Source organism: Esox lucius, chromosome 17 (genome assembly GCF_011004845.1).
Source record: "Esox lucius isolate fEsoLuc1 chromosome 17, fEsoLuc1.pri, whole genome shotgun sequence".
NCBI lineage: Eukaryota > Metazoa > Chordata > Actinopteri > Esociformes > Esocidae > Esox > Esox lucius.
The window spans coordinates 29,927,058-29,946,280 of NC_047585.1; the positions used below are offsets into that span (position 1 = coordinate 29,927,058).

The following is a 19,223-nucleotide window of genomic DNA, read 5'->3' on the forward strand; positions in this document are numbered from 1 at the left end:
GCTGTGTTCTTCAACTGAATTTTTCACCTTGTATTGAGCCTAGCAACCTTTAGGTCACTTGTCAGATGCTTTAACCTACTGGCTAACTGCCACCCCTAGAGAATGATGGAAGTATGATTGAGGCCTCAAGTGAAATAAAGGTCACGCGATTTTACATTAGCAGCTTCAGTGAAGACTTCCACCATTTTAATGTATTCAACGGGGTGGGACGTCCAACTTAATTGGCTGATAAATTGATTACCCTTTTGGAGTCATATCCAAGTGGGTTATTGGGATGGAACAGCGAATCATGAAGAAGAAAAAGGACTTGCTTTCTATGGAGCTGGGAATTTACACATAACAAGCAAATAAAAATCTGGGTATGACTGTATACGAAGCACCATTCACCAATGGAATGGTACATTGTTTTTTTTGTTTAAAAATGAATAGCGATGTTTGTGTACTCTGCCGATGACTCTGTATTTCTCAGTATGTTACATAAACGGTATGACGGTATGGAAATCTGGATACTACCTGGGTTCAAGTTGACATAAACAAGTTAGAAGTGTTAGAGAACTCATTGTTTCCTGGGACACACTGGAGGGATGTGGCATAATCTTATTACATTAATAGACCGGGTGTTGACCAGAAACGCTGGTTTGGTTTATTTACTGGGTCACAAGAAAACACAAGAAAGCACAGCATCTGGGATATCACTTATCATCACTGCACATCCTTCAGAAAAAGAGCTACCAGAACAGGAGTAAGTGACTCACCGAGGAGCGGGAGTCAAGGCACTCCTCCTCATAGTCTGGGTTGATCTGGAAAAGACATACAGCAGCACACACAGACCAAGGTCAAGCTAAGGGTCACTTCATAAACAGAGCTCTAGATGAATGCACTTTCACTGACCAAAATAAAGTGTGCGTGCATATTATCTGAAGGAAGGACGCGGTGTTGGTGCCGGTCACTGACCTCGGCTGCCAAGTAGTGCCCAGTGGCCAGGTGTTTGAACCTGAACAGGCTGTTCCAGTAGCCAGCTCCACCTCGACATGGATCGTGCTGCACAACCTGGCATGAGGACAAACACCGGTCTGAGTGACATGCTGAATCTCACAACAGTTTTACTTCGCACACCATCTGCACTTAGAGGAAAACATAAATTGCCCCCGAGCGGGAGAATTGTGACGACAAGGAATTTCCGTCCTTATAGGAATTATATTTCTACACGTCTTCCTCACCTCCACTTCCCATAAGGCTTTGCTGCTAGTTGCTGAGGTAGCAGATTGGCGTCCAGTGGTGCGCAGGAAGACATATTGTTTTTTTCGGTGGTCGTCACATGTGAGGAACTTCTCCTGCTCTGCATGGAACAGGCGCACCACGTCGCCCTGGCAATGAATATACAGACCGTAACCATAGAGATCACAACCAATGCAAGTATGCATGAATGCGCTTCAAAACGCAACATTCCGCATTCACTATTATCATTATCCTATTTACAAACATCACACCGACATCAACATGCGTGCCACAGATGGCTTTAACTTAATTACGTGTAGCTTTCTGATGAATATTGATTGGATTCATGGGCCAAATCAAGATAACACAAAAGGGAATCGGAAAGCCTGATTGGATGAGAGTTGACATAAAACCAACCCCTTTCAAGATGATCTCTTGATTGTCACCCCATTTCATGAACAGCACAATCTTCCAGCTGGTGTTGCAGTTGACAGAGTTCACCTGAAGTACAAAACAGAAAGGTTTCAGCAGATTAACAGACAGATACCCGCAAAAAAAAGAAAAAGAAAAGCAACTATCTGAACAGGAATCTTAGAACTATAAAGCAGTAGAACATTCTCATAAAATAAGCTGTGGGCTACAGCTAACTGAATAATATGGAGGAACATGGCACAATGCTGTAGTGTTTGAAATGGTAGGAGGTGGGCCAGTAACAGCAGCTGTAACAATGTATTGACTCATAAATAAACCCTGACGATAAAGTACACTCCCACGCCGCCAAAACAGAGGAGAGCACAGGAGTTGCAGACAGGGCCAAACCTCATTACATCCTGGGTTGTCCACTAGTTGATGGGTACTGGCATGTAGGGGCTGGCCAGCATTCACTGGGTTCAGGACCACCTTGTCCCCAATTACCACCTGGAAATAAACACACACACACACACACTTCAATTTAGTATGCATGCATTGCACCGTGCAGTGCTCACCCTCACGTCATATGTCCCCCCCAGACAGGCACGTCAGATGCTAAAAAAATTTAAACAATTCTATTTATAGTAATTAAAATGAGACGTGAAATGTTTCATGCATCTGGCAAATATATATCTCAACGGGATATGCAAATTATTAATGCAAATAATACGTAACAGTTACAACATTTGTTTGAATGAACCTAAAAGATGTCAAACAGTACAGCACAATACACCTTTATGTTGAAATACACTTAAAAGACGTCAAACAGTACAGCACAATACACCTTTATGTTGAAATACACCTAAAAGACGTCAAACAGTACAGCACAATACACCTTTATGTTGAAATACACCTAAAAGACGTCAAACAGTACAGCACAATACACCTTTATGTTGAAATACACCTAAAAGACGTCAAACAGTACAGCACAATACACCTTTATGTTGAAATACACCTAACAGACGTCAAACAGTACATCACAATACACCTTTATGTTGAAATGCCCCTTCAGGTTTTGCAGTACTTCCTGGAAGTAGTATTGGCAGGGCAAACATGGGACAATGTTCCTCTTATTCAATGAGATCCCGAGTCAGAGGTTGGGGACAAAGTCCTGAACAGTTTGCCGTCTTTCAGATGATAAGTTAAATGTGTGTCCTGAATCTCTGGTCACAGATGATCCCATTTCGCTTTTTACAAGATGTTAACCCTAGGTTTCCCGGCTAAATATCACTATGATCACCTAATCATTACTCGCTTCCGATGGCTCATTCATTATTTGTCCATTTCCACCCCTCAGTTTACCTGGGAAAATAAAAAAAACTTTCCAAAACAACACGCTACTAATTTAAGTTTACTTGCACTATCGCAGATTAAATATAAGTTCTGTTTCCTGATGTTTGACCAAAACCAATTTGAGAACTGAAATGAAAGAATTTGCAATTAAATCAGAAGTGCAGCATGTAGAATCTTACAGATAGAACTCACACTGTCTCCAATAGAGCGCAGATTGTAGAATCTTACAGATAGAACTCACACTGTCTCCAATAGAGCGCAACTTGTAGAACGGTTGAATGTAGAACCAGGAGCCTTCGTTCCCGGCCGTGTCCAGCATCACTCTCATGGCATTCTTCTCCAGCAGTGCAGGCAGACGCTTGTTTACGGTAAGATACTTGTTACTCTTCAGATGGAGGAGCTGGGGGGGATACAGTATTCATATGGGATTACACAGTTTTAAACGATATAACACAATCCAATAAAATACAATAACTGTCGGTCAGTTGAGTGATACGACCGTAAAAAAACAGTGTGGCTTGTTCATACTGTAGGGTTTATTTGTGCGTTGTGAGGGCTTTCTCTGATGTTATGCGTATACATTACATATTATTTTCTGCACATAAACAGAGCAGAATACAACTGGAAGGTAATGACTGGAGAAAGTATATGCTCAATTCAGAAGAAAAACCTTATCTAAATCCTCCCACGTCACTGCTCTATTTATAAACCCACATAAGCCCTGCAGGGCCCTCGGGCTCTTCTCTCTAACTTTGGAACCAGCTAATAACGTGGATGGGAAGACTTCTGTCATGAAGGCACAATATTAATATGAGGGGTATGATGGGAGACATTACTGACCAAATATTTGGAGTTTGAGCCTCATTATCTCATAAACTCGCTTCACGGATGACATTACTTTAAGTTGTGGATACAAGCCAACCGTTGGACTTCCAGACAATGATCATCTATGTAGCTTCGGCACAGCTTCGGAGGATAACGGCGAAGACTACACCCTTGTCCTATGGTAGCTAGTTAGTGGCGTATTGATGTTTCTCAAAGGTCTGGGTGGGCCACCATAAAATCTATCTGATTATTATACACACCTGGATGACATTCCCATACTGAATCACTGTCCCAAGCAACTTTTTATTTTCCGAATCATTTTGCTTCTTTTCCAAATCTGCTGCATGCTACACAAGAAAAAAAAAAGGGAGGGGTTAGACCAATACTTTTGCTACAACCAACATTGCAACTGCTTTAAACAAAACGCGTCCACAAACAGTCATACACATGGACTTCAGTAACAGGGATAGAACTCTCCCACAAAAAAAAAATGCTGATTTTGCTCTTTGCAGCAGACGCATGCGTGCGAGCTTCAACTAGAAGACTACAACCTAAATCTGGCATCACATCTTCATGGTTACACAGAAGAGATCCAAATCTATAAGGCCATGAACCATGTAGTCAGACACCAGATGGCTTTAAATGGCATTGTGTCAGAACCGAGAGGGAGAGGATAGGAAGCCACTCTGAGAGACGGGTGATAGAGGAATTGAAGGGTTAGACACAGAGGGAAAGAGATCAACAGACGGCCAGAGAAAAAATGTGGGACCAGAATAGTGAAACTAGAGAATGCGTTAGAAATGTCTATAAAAGGACCTGAATATTTCTTCTACCTCAGCAAATATTGAATCCCCATAAGAACACCTTCAAACTGGTGCGAGGACCGAAAACCAAACCCCTGTAAGAGAGCTCTTAAGACAATGGCGGCGATGCCAGGGCTGCTACTGTACACGACAAACCACACAGGTCTGTTGCGAAAGGAAACCCACTGATCTTGTCATTCACAACTGAAAAAAGAAAGGTGATTTACTAATGAAACTGTAATGTACTTTAGAAGCACGGCCAAGCTAATTTGGGGTTTAGTTATCCCTGTATTGTGAATTAACTCCTCTCATCAGTTGTCTATGAGATTCTGAGTTATTATATACAATAAATAGCGGAATACGGTGACGTTCCGGTAAATCTCTGTTAAGAGGGGTAAGGTTAGGTGGTTACTCACATGGAGTTTGTTGAGCAGGACTGTGTCCGTGGTGCTGTTTCCACCAGGCTTTGCAGCCTTCCAGAACTGTTTCTGGGCAGAGTACCGGTTCATGGGGCACAACCTAAACAGACAGTCTGGACAAAGAGCCAGGGAGAAAGAATGACAATGAGTTCCAGATCCAGAGGTGACGGATGGTGTTGAAGACTGAGGCGTTGTGGGGTCCACTCAGAGAGGCCCGCGGTGTCACTGAAAACCACATTCTAATCCCGGTCAAGACACGATGACCGGGCCTGAAAGCCCCACAAAGGGCAGTGCAGATTGCATCAGCACCCGTCTGAGTTTGGGGTGGGGGGAGAGATGGTCAGGGTTGGCTGCCTTGCCTCCTGTGGAGGGGTTGGAGGATAAAGACACACAAACGCCCACACATACTTAGGGATGGGTTCACGGACACAGACGTTAAATCTTTAAAGAGAAAAAATAAATAAAATCCAACCTGCTGGAAAGTCTACCCAGAGCTTGATGTTCTACTCCATGACTAGGAGTCTGTGAAACCAATAAAGTGTAGCACTAAACATCCAATGTGGACCAAACTTAACCCAATGCTTTGGTGAAACATGACGAACAGAATTAAATAGTCAAACACAACCTATATATAGGAACCTCAACGGATCCCACACCAAGTCAACCCTCTGAGTACTAGATCTGAACATTGGACCAGTGGACAGTCCTAGATCTGAACATTGGACCAGTGGACAGTCCTAGATCTGAACATTGGACCAGTGGACAGTTCTAGATCTGAACATTGGACCAGTGGACAGTTCTAGATCTGAAATTGGACCAGTGGACAGTTCTAGATCTGAACATTGGACCAGTGGACAGTTCTAGATCTGAACATTGGACCAGTAGACAGTTCTAGATCTGAACATTGGACCAGTGGACAGTTCTAGATCTGAATATTGGACCAGTGGACAGTTCTAGATCTGAATATTGGACCAGTGGACAGTTCTAGATCTGAACATTGGACCAGTGGACAGTTCTAGATCTGAACATTGGACCAGTGGACAGTTCTAGATCTGAACATTGGACCAGTGTACCGTTCTAGATCTGAACATTGGACCAGTGTACAGTTCTAGATCTGAACATTGGACCAGTGTACAGTTCTAGATCTGAACATTGGACCAGTGTACAGTTCTAGATCTGAACATTGGACCAGTGGACAGTTCTAGATCTGAACATTGGACCAGTGTACAGTTCTAGATGTTAATTCTGTGTAAACAATTACAGCCTACAGCAAATTCTTTGTCTGTTTAAATATATGAACACATGTCTTATTTATTATGTGATGCACATTTCACTGTAGGTCATAACAGAATGGCACAAACATAAAACAAAACATGGCAAAATAGAAAATATGCCTTTTTTGTGGCATTGGCACATTGGCTATTGACTGATTATTTCTTTGTCAGTGGGCAAACTTACAAAATCAGCAGGAGATAAAAAAAAAAAATCCTTTATATCCTTTTCCATTTTTATAAAGTTCCATTACCTTACGCAGGTCTTTTGATTGTTCTTTTCTGCTCCCCATGGCTCAGTATCTAGCCTGCTCAGTGAATGCACATGAGAGCTAACAAACTCATTGACTATTTATACACAGGCACTAATTGCAATTTGAAAATCCACAATTGCAGTTTTCACCTGTGTGTGTCACCTTGTGTGTCTGTAACAAGGCCAAACATTCAAGGGTATGTAAACTTTTGATCAGGACCATTTGGGTGATTTCTGTTATCATTATGATTTAAAAAGGAGCCAAACAACTATGTGATAATAAATTGCTTCATATGATCACTATCCTTAAATAAAAGACAGGTTATTTTTGCATGATCAGTCATGTTTTCAAAATCAATGCCAAAATTTCACAATTTCTACCAGGGTATGCAAACTTATGAGCACAACACTACATCCCAATTGATATTGTCAACAGGTTGCAGTTGTTGGTGCCTTAATGGTACAAATGAGATCATGCTTGTGTTTACTATATAACATGATTCCTTCTGCTTAACCAAGTATTTGAAAGCATTCATTTCATTTTTTCTTAATTGTCTTCATGATCTACAGCATCTGCAATTGCATTATCATAGTAGCAGCACTCTAGTTACACCACAAATGCAAAACTACAAGTTTCCAAAAAACAAAGTCCAACTTAATGACATATCAGCTAAATAAAGCATGTGGGACAGGGAGAGCTCCTCGATTCCAATTGAGGCAGCAGGATTAACTGATACCCGCCCATTTCTGTACAGACAGCAGATCTTGGCCATTTCTGGCACCTGGTATGCTTGGCTAACTATCTGCCAAGTGAAGCACTACAGCTGCAAATACCGGTGACTTTAAAAACAAATATTCATTTATTATTATCCAAGTTATTATTATCTTCCTTGCGGATGTTGAGGTGAAATGACTACTATGTGTGTGTGTGTGTGTGCGTGCGTGCACGCGTGTGTGTGTGTGTGTGTGTGTGTGTGTGTGCGTGCGTGCGTGCGTGTGTGTGTGGAAGCATGCGTGCGAGACAAGCCGGCTCCCAGACGTTTTGCATCAGGTTAGTATCTAGATAAGTAAGTCCCATGAGCTCAAATCAGAGGATGTGATGATGTCACTGGGGAAACAGGGAAACAGGGATAGGGAAATCAGCATGTAAACAGTGTGTATGTGTGTGTATATATATATGTGCCTGTGGGTTACCATTTCCAGTGTAAAGTATGGGGCATGACGGAGAACAGTGGGTTCTGTAGTACCGATGTAGCGCTGTTGTCAGCCACGGGGCCCAACACCACACATCAGGTTAGTCCTCATCAGGTTAGTCCTCATCAGGTTAGTCCTCATCAGGTTAGTCCTCATCAGGTTAGTCCTCATCAGGTTAGTCCTCATCAGGTTAGTCCTCATCAGGTTAGTCCTCATCAGGTTAGTCCTCAGGATCGCTAGTCCCCATCGACGAGCGATCCTGACAGTCAATTCCGAATCCACAATAGGAAACAGATGAAGAGAAACAGCTCCAAAGATTTGCATGAGGTCTCAGTAAACCCAACCAAGCAGAGCTCCTGTTCTCTTTCAACCAACTGTTCACACTGTGCTGCTGCTTTCATCACAGGCACCACTGAAGAGGACAAAGCACACAACAACTTTCAATCATCTCTGTTAAACAGCCATCATGGCCAGCCCTTTAGAATGCCTGGCATACTGGAGATATTACTTAGAGGATATATAATGTCTTGGTATTGCAGTACACCTCAGGACTACACAATGGTCCATCTAGGGTCGGGGCCATATTCAATGTGTTTCAAAGTATATACACCATGACAAAAGTTTGGGGTCACTTAGAAATGTCCTTGTTTTCCATGAAAACACACATTCAATTATTTTGAATAGGAAATACAGCAAAATGAATAGGAAAAATAGTCATTGACAAGGTCAGAAATGATCATTTTCAATTGAAATAATGTGCCCTTCAAACTTTGCTTTCGTCAAAGAATCCTCTGTTTTCAGCAATTACAGCTTTGCAGGACTTTGGCGTTCTAGTTGTCTATTTGTTGAGGGAATCTGAAGAAATGTCACTCCATGCTTCCTGAAGCATCTCCCACAGGTTGGACTGGCTCGATGGACACTCCTTACGTACCATACGGTCAAGCTGCTCCCACAACAGCTCAATAGGGTTAAGATCCGGGGCCAGGTACTGGCCACTCCATTATAAACAGAATACCAGCTGACTGATTCTTCCCTAAATAGTTGTTGCATAGTTTGGAGTTGTACATTGTTGTAGGAGGAAATTGGCTCCAATCAAGCACCGCCCACAGGCTATGGCATGGCATTGAATTATGGAGTAATGACCTTCCTTTTTCAAGATCCCAAATCTCAGACTTCCCCACCAAAGCACCTCCAGACCATCACACTGCCTCCACCATGCTTGACAGATGGCGTCAAGCACTCCTCCAGCATCTTTTTATTTGGTCTGAGTGTGTGATATTTGTGGTTCTTCTTTGTGATCCAAATACCTCAAACATAGATATGTCTGTCCATAAAACTTTTTCCCATTCTTCCTTTGTCCAGTCCTTTTTCCCCATCTTCCTCTGTTCTTTTGCCCATCTTTATCTTTTCTTTATATTGGCCAGTCTGAGATATTACTTTTGCGTTGCAACTCTGCCTAGAAGGCCAGCATCCTGGAGTCGCCTCTTCACGTTGAGATTCATAACAAGAATAGACTGATGAGTTTCAGAAGAAAGATCTTAGTTTCTGGCCAATCTGAGCCTGTAATCGAACCTACAATTGCTGATGCGCCAGACAGGCCCGTTTTACTCCTACTGTAACCAGCACGGTTTTCAGCTGTGCCAACATAACTGCAAAGGGGTTTTCTAATGATCACACAGCCTTTTTAAATTATTAACTTGGATTAGAAAACATATTGTGCCATCGGAAGACAGGACTCATGGTTCTGATAATGGTCCTCCGTACACTTACGCAGATATTCCATAAAAAATCCAGCTACAATAATCATTTACAACATAAACAATGTCCACACTGTATTTCTGATCGATGTCATGTTATTTTAATGGACAAAAGATTTGCTTTTCTTTCGAAAAAACAAGGACATTTCTAAATGACCCCAAACTTTTAAACAGTGGTGTAGACCGTAAACCCCAAGACTCATCAATAAGTTGATCTATGAAGTGAATAGTTCATATGGAGAAGTCCTAAGTGTTGCAAAGTGCCAGCTCTCCATGCCCCCATCTCCCCCATCCATCACTTCCTGTCTCTCAGTCTCTCCCTCCATCCCTCCACCCCTCCTTTCTCACTCCCTTCATCAATCCCTGTCTCTCTCTCCTATCAATCCCTCGCTCCCTCCAGGGAAAAGGAGAAAACAGAACAATCTGTTCATCCTCCCCCATTTCTCTCTCTTCAGTCATAGCAGCAGCAACCTGACCAAATAAGGCAAACCAGAGCAGGGGAGTGGAGAGAGAGAGACAGCGGGGAGAGATACTGAGTGAGGCAGAGGGAGAGATTGAGGGAGAGATTGAGAGATTCACACAGACAGAGAGATTAAGAGAGAGAGACAGACAGAGGCTAAGACTATCCATCCCTCTCAATCATCGCTCCCTCTGTTTCCCGAAGATCTCCTCAAGCTAAGAATTGTTTCTTGGACCATTTATCTCTGAACATTTAAAACTGGGTGAAACAAACTAATAACAGGAAGTGGTGGCGTTGGAGAAAGAGGAGAGAGACAGAATAAAGTGGAGTAGATATAGATGGAGGAGCTCTCTGTGTGTGTGTGTGTGTGTGACCGAGAGTGCGTGAGTGCGCACGCACGTGTGCGTGTCCAACAGAGATGATGTTCCTTTTCTGGGGATCTGGCTGATAAAACACATCCAGCCAAATCAGATCAAACTAGGGGTCAAAACGGAGCCAAAAGGCAGAGGAATGCAGGACACCACAGAAGAGGAGCCAGAGGACGGACTGAGAAATAAAGCTCACCTGCAAACAAGTAGCTAATATTAACACACACTTGTTTGTGGACTTTTTTCTAGCCACTGTGTTTCAACACTGTTGTCGCTTGTTCCCTGGAGTTTCAGGCTGGGTGTAAAAGCACTTTGTGACAACTGCTGATGTAAAAAGGGCTTCGTAAAAATAAATGTGGTATTATTTGATTAACGTGAGATACAAATAGTGAAATTCTCCCACTTTCCTAACCAGCCTGTGGTGCAGGTTACCTCCCATCATTGTGCTTTGGGGGGTATCTGAGAATTCTGTGGACGCTCCTACTAATTTTCACTCGGACTGCAGGAAAAGGGGTGGAGAGACCGCTTAGAGGGTGACCCAGTAAAATAGGTTAGTTAATGATTCAAAACACTGTTTGTCATTGCTAGTCTTAGCTGAAGATGCAGTATTTTACCACATAATACTGTCTATGAATCACAGAACAGGACTATGAGCCTGTGATTGTCAACTCATGAGCTCACCGTCACGGAATCCTAATACACACCAAAGTGGAGCGAGCAAGACTACAAGGCACTGACGCGAACAAGCACTCCCCCTAACTGAACACAATAACTCAGAGTAGAATACCCCACTAGTATTTCCCAGAGATGTGTTCCCCCTCTGCAGTTTAGAAAGGCCCATGAAGCAACATTCAGAGCTGCAACATCAAAGCATTCTGAGGAAATGGAGGTCAAACCATAACAGAGTAAAGATAAAGCTGAGATGATACTGTAGGTGTCTCACCAAAGTCATCAGGGCTATCAATGTGGTAACAACTAGAGGTAGCTTCATGGCATGAGACAAATGGAACCTTAAACAACATTTGGTAAAAGCCCACAAGCTTCTGAAGCTAAGATATGATCTATTCATATCCATTCCATACACAACCTCAATGGGTGTTACTGATTGCATTCGCTAGAAAAGAATAATCCAAATAACAACAAAAACCACTTATAGGCCATGTAAGATGTAGGTGAAGGTTAGCGATACTTGAAAAAGATTCAAGAACATCCAATGTAAGGATGGTCTTAGCTTATGAATGACATCAACCGGCAATCCATGAGTTAAACAGCACTCGCTTTAAAAGGGCTGCTCCTCAGCTGTAGAAGCTGAAAGAGCCAAACCAGCCACGCAAACACACACATGCGCTGCCCTCAGATCTCAACATCAAACAGCACAGCTGAATTAACAAGAGCTTACAGACACTCACGCACACACAGACAGATAGGGAGAGGGACAGACAGCTATCAAAGACCGGCCACGATGGGAGGTCTGTAGTCTGGTCTCTGGCCGGAGAACAAGTCCTAAGGAAGCGGGGATGAGGAGGCCTCATCGGCCAGCAGAGACTCACTAACCAGGGCTGTGTAGAACACAGAGGAAAGAAACACAGGAGGACCCATCTGAGCTGTTCTATCATCAGAGGTCTGGCTCTGTCCTTATCCGGTTCCACGGTCCATAGAGGAAGACCCTCTCAGCTTTAGCGTCTTAAAACAAAGCCTGAGTCTCCATACTTGTTAATAGCTTCCTTCCCTTGCCATAGCTCTCCTTTACCTGACTGACCGAGGAGATGAACATGGTGATGACATATACACACACACGTCACCCAATAGCCTTGTGTTTTAATAGTCCGGTCTGATACTGGTATCAGGGCTGCTTAAAGACCAACGCATCAATGAACAACAACATATCTCAGGCACAATCAGACCCAGTGCAGCTGGACAGAGCCGTGTAATGTCTTCCACATGCTCTTAGTTTGGGGTTTTTTCACCAGCAAGACACAGAAACAGAAGGTTCTCACCATTTTCAGACAGTTCAGGTGGATTCAAAAAAGACTTGAGCAAAGTTCACTTCCTTAGGAACATTACCTATTACTGAGCGGGTTGAGATGGTGAGAACATTGGGTCACAGGGTGGTCCCTTAATGGGATGCAGTTCAGCCTGCATCCCATCAGGCATAAAAACCCATCTGTCAAGAAAAACGACACGCCATATTTGTCCATAAACACACAGCCCTGGAATGAAGAAGGGATGCAGCAGAGGTTTCGGAAAATGTGTTGCAACATGGACACTGAGCCGAAGTAGTCCACAGTGTTCACGGTTATGAGAGTGTTTACATGAGCCTTTACTGAGCTCCAGCGACGTGACCGGTCGTATGGCACCGGTGTGTGCGCGTGGCTTTGAGTGGATGTGTCAAACCTGGATATGACTGTTTGGATGCATGGAGTCCTTCCATCTGAGTGTACGTCCCTGGGCTGCGTGCGCATGAGTCTGCGGGTTGTCTTCCGGTGTGCTTTCGTACGCGTGGTTCGTGTGTTTGTATGTCTGCCTGCATCTCTACATGAGCGCGCGCGCGCGCCCGTGCACGTGCGCGTACACACGTGGATTTGTGTGCGTGGGTTGGTCATTGGGTGTGTGGGGGTAAAGTGGAGGACGTCTGCTTACATTGGGAGGAAATGGTATGCATACCTCAGCAATGAGGCCTGGTGACTAGGGTTAGTCTGGCCCTCTGCCAGCAGCAGGCTGAAGGAAGGAGGACTCTTTTCACCGAGTCTCATCCTTCCCAACACACTGTTTACCCTCTGACGACAAACCTAAACGGACGGCGCACAAACAGGGGGCCGCGCTCCGGACAGAAGGTAGTGTTAGACACAGATCTGGAATCAGCACCCTACTCATAAACATTTGGGATGAGAAATGTGAATCAGACCTACGATCAGATTCTCACACACAATGTCATCCGACTCCAGGGGCCGGTGAACACACACAACCCCCAAAGGAAGTCATAAAGAAACGCAGTAACACCAAGAATGTGAACAGTAGTGTTTTATGTTGAGTTGGTGTTAGTCAGACAAATGTCCGAAAAAACATCTGAGAAATATAATGGCTTCGCAGAGGTAAAGAGAATCAAAATGAAAGATGTTTGAGTGGTATGCGCACAAAGACACTTACACACCTGTCACACACTTGCTTTTGAGGCAAGAAAAATGTCACATGAATCCCTGAGCCTAGACTATAAGGTCAGCAGTTAAGTGGTCCTGTAATGTAGCTAGTACAGAAAACTCCATCCAAGAGCCTTGGGTTCACATTCTCACAGAATTACACCAGAGAAGAACACCGAAACACACACACACACACACACACCCCACATAGACTGGGACCCAATTGATTCAACCGGGAGAAATCCAGTTTGATTCACTGAGAAACATTTCCTCTAAACATGCTTGATTCACTGAGCTGACAGGATGGTTTAGCCACGCTCTCTTACCTCGAAACTTTTTGGGGGGGTTGTTGAGGTCCCCTGCATCTGGCTGTACCACGCACCGGTCATCAACCAGCCTGGAGAGAGATTATGACAGATTATGACAGTCAGAAATCTAAATCAATCCCCTATCATTCCCATGTTCATATAATCTACTGTATACAATAAATGTATCCAGAATTTCTTAGTTATTGTTATGGTTAGCTATAGACAGCTTAAAAATACAGTGCTTTTCAAAAGTTTTCAGACTCCTCACTAATTCTCTCATATTATGGAATTATAAATGGTAATGCACACAGAAGATTTTTTCATGAAACTTTTTTTTTACGCAGAAACTCAAAATTAAATATTGTATGGTGACATTGGTTTAAAGTTGGGAAACATTTGAAAGGAAAATTATTTTATGTCTGGATATTATGTTTCTTAATCTACATAATCTCTACCTTCTGTAGAATGATTTTTGGTCTTAATTTTCCTTTTTCTGGAATTCTCCAGAAAAAATCTGATGGCCAGCAACATTAATATTAGCCATTGGTAAGGTAATGTGTTGAGGCCATTTATCTGTAAAAACAGAGTTAGTAACATGAACATAGGTCAGAGCATGGGGTCTGAAAACTTGCGCAAACACGGCCTCCCTTAACCCAGAGCAGTTTATTCTGTCACCATTTTCAACTCATTCTTGTTAATTCAGCATGAGGTTTCTTGTATTGCCGGGGCTTTTTCCACTTCCCACACAATAAGAACAGCGATAATTAGTCGGCTGGTGCAGGTGGGCCGAATACAGAGAATTCCTGTCAGCGCCTAATGTAGCTTTTTACTGGATAAAAAAAATGGCTGACTGGGCCATGGCCAGATTCCGCATCTATCCCAGGGATATTCCTGTGTCCAACACAGGGATCAGTCTGTCCGCAGCTGAGATACACCTATCTGAGCATGGCACAACAAACAGAGGCCCCTGTTCTACAATCACCCCCTGGGCAGAGTAGTGCGGCACTCATGTGTGCTGCCGGTGAAACAAGATTTGTCACATGCTTCATGAAAGCAGCTGTCGACTAACAGTCAAATGCTTACTGACCGGCCCTTTTCCTAGTGTAGAACTATTAAATACTGTCTTTTGTTATTCTACAGTAACACAACCTGACATGTGATTTACCCACTTTACCCACTTTATCCTACTTCAAATAGCCTAGCTGTTTTTGTACAATGTTCACCGTACCCAAGATTACAGTGTCTTAAAACATTATCTGTAATGCTAACTGACATCTATGAAGGTTATAGATGATAAATAATCCCATTCTCTAGTCTAGTTTGTCAGGATCCTTTTGTTAATGTAATGTCAGTAACATTAACAACTGATGGGATGAATATTACATAGAATATGTCTATGTATTATTCATCACATCACATCACAATATATCTATGTATTATTCATCACATCAGAATATATCTAAGTACTATTCATCATATCACATCAGAATATATCAATGTATTATTCATCACATCAGAATATATCTAAGTATTATTCATCACATCAGAATATATCTAAGTATTATTCATCACATCACATCAGAATATATCTAAGTATTATTCATCACATCACATCAGAATATATCTAAGTATTATTCATCACATCACATCAGAATATATCTACGCTTCTGAAACTTTGTATGATTGTTCATAGTAGCCTATTCTTTAGACCTTTACATAACTCATTGTTGACAGCTTGCAAATTAAGTGTTCTAGTTAAGAGGATATTAAATATCCGTGCCAGAGGGCACCAGACAGCATAGTGTTGAGAACATCGGACCAGAGGGCACCAGACAGCATAGTGTTGAGAACATCGGACCAGAGGGCACCAGACAGCATAGTGTTGAGAACATCGGACCAGAGGGCACCAGACAGCATAGTGTTGAGAACATCAGACCAGTAACAGAAGGGTCGCTAGTGCAAACTTAGAGATGACAAGATGAATTATTTATTGTTCTGTCCCTAACCAAGAAATATAACTCGAAAGCCTCCTGTAAGTCACTCTGGAAGAGTGCCTGCTAAATAACTAAAATGTGAAATACATTTCTCATACATTGCTGTATTTTTAGATAGATGATAAGACTTGATCAAAAACCTGTGAATAGTTTTGAGGACACACATTAAAATGAACCCTGAACATAAATATAAATGAAAAATTTTAAGTATTGGTAGCATGTTTCATGAGCGGAAATAAAATACCTTTTCTTTATGTACTAGCATATTTCTCCCAAACGTTAAGCGCAAATTAGTTTACCTCCCTGTTAGTGAGCATTTCTCCTTCATCAAGCTATATTAAAAGGTATTAAAATAAGCTATAAAATACCCTCTCCTATGAATGTTAATAGTTCTGCCATTTAAAGATAATGTGTTTGCTACTGTTTTCTGTCCGGACAGGAAACATTCAACAGTGATGTTCAAGCAGGATTCAAACTCACACTGACACAACCTATGAGGCTGTGACATTACCGCTGCCCCAACAGAGCTACAGAAGGAATGCAAGGAGAGAAAAGACACAAGGGATGAAGCCAATGCACCACAGGAATATCCAATCAGTGACTGATTCAGGAAACCTTTGACTAAATGCCCATATTAGGGTGTTGGGCAATGGGTTTTTGTGATGGATCTGATTACATTTCATTTTGGTCCTTCTGTCTGTGTCACTGATGATCTCAGGTCCAGTTAACAAAGAAACGTGTACTTTAAACATGCACTTCAGATTTGGTACTCTTAACACTGTTTTACTGGTATGTAAAATGTTAAATGCCCCCATACTGCAGAACACATTGCCATCATATCCAAGGGAATCTTCAAACACTACAACATCTAAACTAAAGCCAGCACTGTCATCACTGATAAGCCTGTAACATGCTACCATTGCATTTTGAAGACCACACGTCCCCTGAGGAAGAGGAGGACAACAACCTAGAAGTTCCACAGACCGTGACGAATTTCAGTTCCCACAGCAAGACAGAAGCTTTGCTCATACACTACAGCTAACCATTAAATATGTTTTCATATGTTTTTATACTTTATCGGACAAATACAGAAGTTAGAGGGTTTTCTGATACAATTGCAGTGGGCCGGATTGAAACACATGCTGCAGCAGTGAATTAACACAAGAGGCAGTGTGAAACACTGGAGCACCATATCCCACATCTGCAGAAAATCTAAACAAAGCCTTTTTCAAAGCCTTCATTATCCTACAGTCCCAGTCAATAGTTGGACACAACTACTCATTCAAGGGTATTTTTACTGTTTTCCACATTGCAGAATACTGGTGAAGACATCAAAACTATAACATATATGGAATCATGTAGTAGCAAATCTAAATATATTGATATGTTAGAATCTTCAAAGTAGCCTCCATTTTGGCAGATAAAAGGTACTTTTTGGTTTTCCTGTAACAAAGATAAAATCCAAATCAAACATTTATAGGTTTCCACTACATTTTCAAAACTACATACAGTTTCATCATAAACACTGTGGTATTAAATAGCAATATTTGACTATGTTCTTCCAACACTATCCAACAGCGTGCAGATCAGTCCACATAACAACCCTTTAAAAAAAAAAACACAAACAATAATTAAATAATAGCATGAAGAAAGCTACGACCATCACATCAAAAGCAAAATGACTGGAGGTCTTACCACATTGATTTAAGGAAGCATGCGATTCATTAGGCTGCTGATGAAATGTTGTTGAATTTCACAGGGTGGTGGTAGTGCGCCATAATGAGATTATTATGGATATGGGGTCAACAGAAACTGATCCTCAGCATTTATTAGAAAGGTCATTATGTTGCACTTCCACCACACTGTGAAGTTCAATAACATTTCATCTGCAGCTGAATAAATGACATGCTTTCCTAAATCAATGTAGTAAGACCTCCAGTCATTTTACTTCTGATAGGATGGTCGTAGCTATATTTATTTAGTATTGTTTGTGTTTCCACCACAATTTCTCTTATGATTGTTTTGACAAATAATAAAATCACACCTAGTGTCTTACAGGAGCAATCAATATAAACTGGCTTGGTTTTTTTCTCTCCCTCATTGCGGTCTCAGGAATTCAATTTACCAAGGTGTTGGTCACTGGTCATGATACTATAAACAAGATACACTGCATTATATTATGAACAAGCATACCCCAGGACCACACCTCCACGTCCACTTTAAAGGGCTTAGTTTTCCCACCTCTGGTATTTGGGAAAACTGGGAACATCGTTCATCAAACTCCTCCACACACCACAGTGTCAGGGGCCTACAGACAGCAGATGGGCCCCTAAGCCCCATAGTGGAAACCCCTCCACCATCCACACGGACACGCAAAGCCTTGCATGCCAGTACCTCTTAGCGACTATAACACTAACTTTCTCAAGAGGTTAACTTAACTGACATGAAAGCCAAACCATCTCTTTTGTGGTTCATAGCAACAGCATTCCATTCTCAAACACATATCTCATTGTCAGTAGTCCTCATACTACACTCACTGCACCACAGCCACCGGGACGCAGCCACCGGGACGCAGCCACCGGGACGCAGACTAACGCCTTCTAGGCCCATGTGCACAGCAGAGCACTGATGGCAATTCCATCAGGACCACTCAAGTTTAGATGAAACTATTTACCCTTATAGGGATAGTATCTGAATGGGTTTATGCCCTATGGCTTTTTGTGTAGACACAGCTATTCCTTTATCACCAATAATGTAGAGGATTTGCATAATTTTAAATGATGACATTAGACAGTGTAGGTCAGTGATTTGAGATATTAAGTGAACTACTCACCCCAGAGTGCTGATGAAGCCATTGGTGGAGCCCTCGGCATACAGGGAGCAGATGTCCCCGATGTGCAGGAAACTAGACATCTTATCTGACATGTCAAACTGATCTACACCTAGAGAGGCGACAGAAAGAACAATTAAAGAAAATGCGAATAATATTTAACATTTTTGTAATTGTGCAGACACTCTTATCCAGATTAACTTGCAATATATTCATGTAAAAATTAAGATAAAACCTAGCTTGAAGAACAAAATAACCCAGAATAGTAAGTGCATTTTACTCAGTTAAGCAGCTATCAGCAAACTCAGTGCTAGAAGAAAAAAGCATTAGCTCATGTAAAACCACAAATGCTTGCAACAACACTACGTTAATTACCACACCACATGCTATAAATAAACATTGACTATGCTAGGGGCCTGACACAAGAACCCTTCAATGTTGGTCTTAGTAGGAGAGATAATATAATTCTATGGGAGTGACCTTAGAGAGTGAATTAATTTGTCAACTTTTGAATTGAGCAAATTCCAAATAAAGCAATGAGTGGCTTCAAATTGCATTTTCAAATGACACTTCAAGTAATGAGTAGCATATAATACCATATGCAATGTTCCTTCAGTTAGCT

General features: G+C 42.0%; 1 protein-coding gene across 5 annotated transcripts in view; it reads right to left on the bottom strand.

The window, feature by feature from the left end:
• The window catches only part of LOC105017006 (inositol 1,4,5-trisphosphate receptor type 1), a 111,321-nt gene that overhangs the window by 84,406 nt on the left and 7,692 nt on the right, over window positions 1-19,223 (bottom strand). For all 5 annotated transcript variants that reach the window (XM_029114134.2, XM_029114137.2, XM_029114135.2 and 2 more), the window contains exons 2-11: window positions 18,605-18,713; window positions 13,796-13,866; window positions 5,027-5,142; window positions 4,068-4,154; window positions 3,224-3,382; window positions 2,038-2,136; window positions 1,636-1,719; window positions 1,221-1,367; window positions 955-1,050; window positions 756-800 (exon numbers count right to left, since the gene is read on the bottom strand). In XM_029114134.2, the coding sequence (XP_028969967.2) occupies window positions 756-800; window positions 955-1,050; window positions 1,221-1,367; window positions 1,636-1,719; window positions 2,038-2,136; window positions 3,224-3,382; window positions 4,068-4,154; window positions 5,027-5,142; window positions 13,796-13,866; window positions 18,605-18,713 (1,013 nt within the window). The remainder of the gene's footprint in view (window positions 1-755; window positions 801-954; window positions 1,051-1,220; window positions 1,368-1,635; window positions 1,720-2,037; window positions 2,137-3,223; window positions 3,383-4,067; window positions 4,155-5,026; window positions 5,143-13,795; window positions 13,867-18,604; window positions 18,714-19,223) is intronic.